The sequence below is a fragment of the Silurus meridionalis genome, chromosome 12, assembly GCF_014805685.1.
Source record: "Silurus meridionalis isolate SWU-2019-XX chromosome 12, ASM1480568v1, whole genome shotgun sequence".
NCBI lineage: Eukaryota > Metazoa > Chordata > Actinopteri > Siluriformes > Siluridae > Silurus > Silurus meridionalis.
The window spans coordinates 17,748,827-17,754,934 of NC_060895.1; the positions used below are offsets into that span (position 1 = coordinate 17,748,827).

General features: G+C 39.3%; 1 protein-coding gene across 1 annotated transcript; it reads right to left on the reverse strand.

The window, feature by feature from the left end:
• Window positions 1–1,307: 1,307 nt before the first annotated feature.
• arpc5a (actin related protein 2/3 complex, subunit 5A) lies at window positions 1,308–5,893 on the reverse strand. Its single transcript, XM_046862595.1, has 4 exons — window positions 5,640–5,893; window positions 4,759–4,830; window positions 3,826–4,002; window positions 1,308–3,246 (listed from the first exon to the last, which is right to left on the reverse strand). Exons 1-4 carry the CDS (start codon window positions 5,781–5,783, stop codon window positions 3,184–3,186), a joined length of 456 nt encoding a protein of 151 aa, XP_046718551.1. The 5' UTR covers window positions 5,784–5,893; the 3' UTR covers window positions 1,308–3,183.
• Between the last annotated feature and the right edge of the window lie 215 nt (window positions 5,894–6,108).

Consider the following 6,108-nt stretch of genomic DNA (forward strand, 5'->3'; position numbering starts at 1 on the left):
ACATCAAGGTTACTTGCTGCCTAATATAACCCACCCAGGTCTAGCTTTGTGTCTCAAAGAGTTTGAGCTTGACACAGTAATACTATTTCCAAACAGTAAGATTTAGAAAATAGCAATTGTGAGAGTTTGTACTGATGAAGAAAGAGATGCCAACTGCACAATGCCAACGTTTCCAGATGAAGCTGCTAAAGGTAATCCAATTCAAAGAAAACAAAAAACAGGCTTAAGGACACTCAATGGTATGTGAGGTGGGACAAGAAATAATAATATTATAAACAGAAATTACAAATTAAACAGGCTTTTGATTGCTTTTATCCACTGCTGCTTTCCCTGATCACGTCGGTGAGCCCTCTTGCTGTGTGTGGTCAGTACATACACAGCAGGGGTGGAGCTGAGGAGGAGCATGGATAGAGCTGGACCAGCAGAAATAAGTGCTTATTAGGAACACTGTGTGCTGGATCCACCCCTGGCAAGCCGCTGCCTAAAGCCTAAGCTAGAACTTGTGTATTTGTGTGTGGATTAACTGCATTCATAAGTTATTTCTTTAGAGCCATAATAACTGCTCTGTATAGTATCATCAGACTTGGTTAGGATATTTCTGATCCTGCACTTTAAAACATGACCAATTAGTGCACATTGTGCTTTGCGTAAACGTACTGGGACGTCATTATCATGAAGTGGCTGATCTGATACTCTGATCTTAAAAACAGATTATATTCAGTGTCCATAATATAACATTGAGTCTGTGGCTCTCTAGTGTTTAAAGTACTTGAAATGTGAAGGACTTGCTCATGGGTCAGAGCTCAGCAGCCTCTCCGGAGCTGCCTTTTCTTCTCACGGCTGCCTGCTGTGCTGAGGTCCAGTTCCGGCATGATTTACGAGCACAGCTGACGTTTTATTTTAATCTAAACAACAATAAATAGTGGCTAAATTTAGAGTGTTTTCATCTAAATATACACATGAACACTGTAATTCCCCCTGCAGCAAAGTGGACCACAGCTTTGAAACTCAAAGTGAGAAATCAATAGTTACTGTATACCTTCATATTGAAGAGAAATAAGATGTTTAAATATAAAAAAAAGTACACACAGCTGCAGTAAGCTTAAATATGACTTGATAGAGTGGAACATGCAGTACAACAAAAATGCAAGATAATGCTATGGTCCTTAAATTATTGGCTAAATGGTGGCACCAGGGGTCCAACCTGGATATAAGCAGGTATACACTGATTTAGACATTGTTTTTTAAATTCTACCTGGTTTTTAATTCATTTTTAATAAAATAATCTCTCCAGAAAATGAGACCAGTTTTCAATCGATACAATTTTTATTGCTTCCAAATAGACAACATATTATAAAAGGAATAATTCATAAGGCAGTCGGTAAACTGGTACGTTATATTCGCACTTGATCAAATGTGTGATATGCACAACTAGAACCTCTCAGCCATGTCAGTCTGCTCATAACATATGGCTTCTTTGATGGAGTACATAAAGGCTACACTAAGAACATTCCCTAAATACACACTTCAGGTGGAAATGTTTGATTCCACCAATACAATGCAGTACTCGAGGGAATATCCACACAGACACAAACCCTCTCTGAATATTTGTGTTCAGAAGTCAGCTCCTATATCTTCTAAACTAAACAGCAGATTACAGAGTAAAGACTAGACCCAAAATAATGCCTACATGTGATCATATACATAAACATGTTTCAGTACAATGCTCAATGCATTTTATTTGATCAGAAGTCTGCAATGCTGATGCTGGATCAGTCTTTGGCTTGTCCTGTCCTGATCAAATAAATGAAACCTTGATAAAGAGCTGATCCTAAACCAGCATCCTTGAGGAACAAGCTGTCAGTAATAAAATAAAGCCAAAATGTTTAGCTAGAACTCGCGGTTGGAACGGTATTGCAAGAAAACCGTGAAGCATTGCGGTCTTTTAAAGAGCGCTTTTAAAATGGGAAGTTGATAATTACTACGCTCAACATTCAAGAGAGAGAAATGCTGCTAGGCAACAGTGTGATGTGGCCTCCTCCGCATTACAGCCGTCCAACTCATATATATGGCTATATTACTTTTCAGTTATTTAGATAGTAAAACTGTTACGCATTTCCCGCTCTTCGATCTAGTAGTTTAGAAAAATTCACCCCAAGACAGTTACACACCTGGATATTTATAGTGATGTCTATCGGCAGGTCATACCTCGGTGTACTTACTTTTATATAACGATATGCCGTCCTACCGCGAATTATAACCAAACATTATATTCTTTATTGTGGCTAAACCATTTGTCTTACAGGTGTTTGTAAGATACAGGCATAGTTTTCTGCAAGTCAGGTAGCTGCTTCAGCATAACTACACACAGATGAGAAAAAGATCCATTCAGAAAACACATTGTAAAGACACAGTCACAGAAAAAGCAGAAGCTTCGTATACTCCAGTGGGACTTATAACCAGGAAAGTATGCTAAGCATTGAGGCCGGTGTGGGATGTCGTACCGTGATGAATTACTTTTAAAGTCATTTAACTGACACGTATTAGCGCCAAAGCACCAGATTCAGGCCCTGCAGATTTCTTAAGCACACGTGTTCGCTGTCCGTGCCCTTGTGTGAGCTGATCAGCATTAGGTAGCTGTTTGTAGGGTGAGAGACTGTATAATGGTTCATCTAACAGGACAAAACATACATGACGACAGTGTACAGTCATACCTATAACATTTACACGCCCCACTATATATATAACCATACACGGGAATGACTGAATGAATTTAATGGAAACTATTGGAGCAGTTTGTTGGGATGTAAAGGCGGAGCAGATGGAGTTAGAGGAAAACATCTGCTTTTGTAAACATGTGAAGAACAGACATCAGATCTGCAAATCCACTTAACAGGAATGATGCTGTTTAGGTGATACACAGATCTGAGCTGCTATACTTTGCTGTCTCGGGATGAAACCCAGAACGGGAAGAATATAATGACAATAAAAAATAAAAAAAACAACAGAAAAATCAAAAGAAGAGAAGAGAGAGAGAGAGAGAGAGAGAGAGAGAGAGAGAGAGAGAGAGAGAGAGAGAGAGAGAGAGGCTGACATCCTCCACAGTGTAATGATAAGCCTGGCACTGAGGTTGTGCCAGCCAATCCCTGTGCCAGTGCTGCCAAGGCGTCCTGATGGAAGGTGTTACACGGTTTTTCTAGCTGTGAGCACTCGCACAATGGAGCCCACACCACCTACGGAAAGTGCCTAAGCAAACACACAGAAACAAAAAGAACAGAACTTTAAGGATCATCTACGGCTTAAGAGTAATTACTAAATACTTTTTCAGGGTTTAAATTAATACCACTTAAGATACAATTATCAGTCAAGTAATTATTTGTACTTTGTACTGAAATGTGCAAAAGCGAGTAAAAGCCACTTCATGCAAAGACAGTTTAGATGTGCTTGTAGTCTCACAGGACGGATCTGTTTCTATTTTAACCAAGGTTTTAATTCTCATTGGCTTCTTAAGACAACCCTCATCCACACTGCTGTGTTTTTATTCACTTAATTAAGGTATAATCATAAAGAAAAATTTAGACCACATATTTAATAAATAGAATCTTCTGCAACAGTATTGTTTTTTTCCGTAAGAAGCCATGGGGGCACAAACTTTTGCATTCAAATGCAACTAGAAAAATGCTTAGTTGTAATTTAACCAGTGAACAAACGCTTCTCCCACACTGTAAACAAGCATGTACACACACACACACACACACACACACACTCACACACTCACACACTCACACACTCACACACACACACACTCACACACTCAAGGCATACCTTCTCATGCCACTGGAGCAGCACTGCACTGCTGTTCTCTGATGGTTTTTCAAACCCTTTGTAGATGTACTTCATAAGCAGATCCACTTTAGTCTTATCCAGGGATTGCACCGCCTTCTCGATATCGCTAGTCTTAAAGGCAGTAAGGACTTTCAGTACCAGACCCTCAGCCCGGTCCTACACACACACACACACACACACACACACACACACACACATTAAGAAAATCAAGAAGTATATCTACAGTACATCTAACCAGAGGGTTAAGTATTTAAGTGCATATAAACATTTATAAGTTGGTATATTATTAAGACACCCATTGGACAAATCCATAGTCGTACAATGTGTTCATTTCACATACACCACTGAGGGCAAAATAATTAATTTGTAATCACTTTCTTGAAAAGAAAATTACACGGTGGTTTCATTTATCTAGCTTGAGTTTACGTTTCTATTGTGGCCGGAGAACGCTGTCTTCACGCCGGCACTTTCAGGTAGGCTGCATGATTTATAAGGCTTTTGTTTGTTTTGCCACTGAAATAAAATAACTCCAGTCAGTACCTGCTGGAAACTTCTACAGGTTAACATTTTAGCAATATTTAGTTTTTAGTTAAAAAAATTTAATATTTAAGAGCTTTTTTTTTTTTTTTTTACACCAAGGCACTTGTGCCAATTCAAAAAACTACATGTGTGTGTGAATGATTTCCGGTGTGCTTAATTACACCGTGGTCTGTTGTGAAGTGAAGTGAGTTGTTGCTCAGTCGAGGAGATGCTGGACTTCAGCAAGTTTAAATCCCAGCATTATAAAGCTGCTGGGGTCTTGAGCGAGGACCGTAACCATCAACTGCTCAGTGTATAAATGAGATAATTGGAAGTCGGACTGGATGAGGACATGTGCTAATAGTTGTGAATGTATAAAGCGATGGCGCTCACCTTTACGTTCTGGTTCTTGGTGTTGATTGGTGGGTTCTTCAGTGCGGCCTGTAGAGCACCCATCATGTTCCCGTGCTTTGTGTTAAGGAGGAAACTTCTCAAACCGCATCATAAGCATAATTTTACGTTCTATATTGAGGTATATCTGCACAATGTCAGAGAATATGACGAAGAATGTTAGCTTATGATCTGTCTATTTATAGGGGGAAGTGGTTGAGGGTTCAAACCCCGATATCGCCAAGCTGCCACTCTCGGGCCCTTGAGCAAGGCCCTTATTTCGATGTGCTCCAGGGGTTCATGATGATGTATAAATGACAAACGAATAATTTACTATATGACTAAATAAACCCCAATTATAGTTGTATATTGTTCATTTCTCACCTTCCAGATTTCAAGAACAATATCTTTAATATACATTTTATATAAACATTTAAAGCGAGGCCAAAAAATGTAATGTATTAACATTTAATTTTTGATAAATATTTATATAAAATGTATATTAAACATATTGTATATAAATAATAATGTTTCTAAACACAATGCATGATTTTCCATCTTTCCATGCTTATTAAACCTGCAGCAAGCGAGGTCGCGTCCCAAATCGGTCGCTGTAACCTACGTAGTGCACTAGTCAGACTGTAGAACGCTGCTGTGACGTCATCTCGAAAGGGCACCAATGTAGTAAGTCAGGTGCCGTTTAAGATTCAGCCGCTGTAACGAATGAATGAGGGCAAACCACACCCATTACATTTCCTCTCCGAGCAAATATGAAAACTTTTTACACACTGCTTTATAACCCACGAGGTTTAAAACACTACCTACAACAATCACAGCCCCAAAAGAACCGAAATCCAAGTGAGAATATTGAATAAAAAAGGATATTGTCTAATGAGGGAATCGACCTCGGCCTCATCCGGACCCAGCTGATTGTCTCCACCTTTCTCCTCTTCGTCCACAAACTTGTTTTCATCATATTCGTCTACGTCCACCTTCCTAAAGCGGTCCGACACCGTGTTCTTCGACATGTTTAAATGCCGTGCAAAGCTGCTATATTATGTACAAAAAGAAAGCGCTAGCCCGAGCCCCGGTACTTTTCAGGAAGTAAGCGGTTCTTCCGCAGTCACTTCCGCATAGAGCGCCCTCAAGCGGTGCACGACTTTCAGTTTCTGTTTTATTGTAATACACAAACTTCACCACTAGATGGCGATGTTTAGCTTTCTATGAGAAAATCCTATTACAGCAGTAATCAAGCAAAAAACAATCAAGTTTATAAAAGAGTCGATTCTACAGATATTGATTTAATTAGCCGACAGAATGCAGTTATGACTGATAATATCCATTAAAATTTAT

Bases quoted from the DNA above. Each gene is read 5' to 3' on its own strand.
- arpc5a (XM_046862595.1), bottom strand. From the start codon at position 5,783: ATGTCGAAGAACACGGTGTCGGACCGCTTTAGGAAGGTGGACGTAGAC. The intron at 4,831-5,639 runs TATCCTTTTTTA...AACACAAAGCAC, and splicing joins TCGATTCCCTCATTAGACAA to GGGAACATGATGGGTGCTCT. The intron at 4,003-4,758 runs GTGAGCGCCATC...GTGTGTGTGTAG, and splicing joins CCAAGAACCAGAACGTAAAG to GACCGGGCTGAGGGTCTGGT.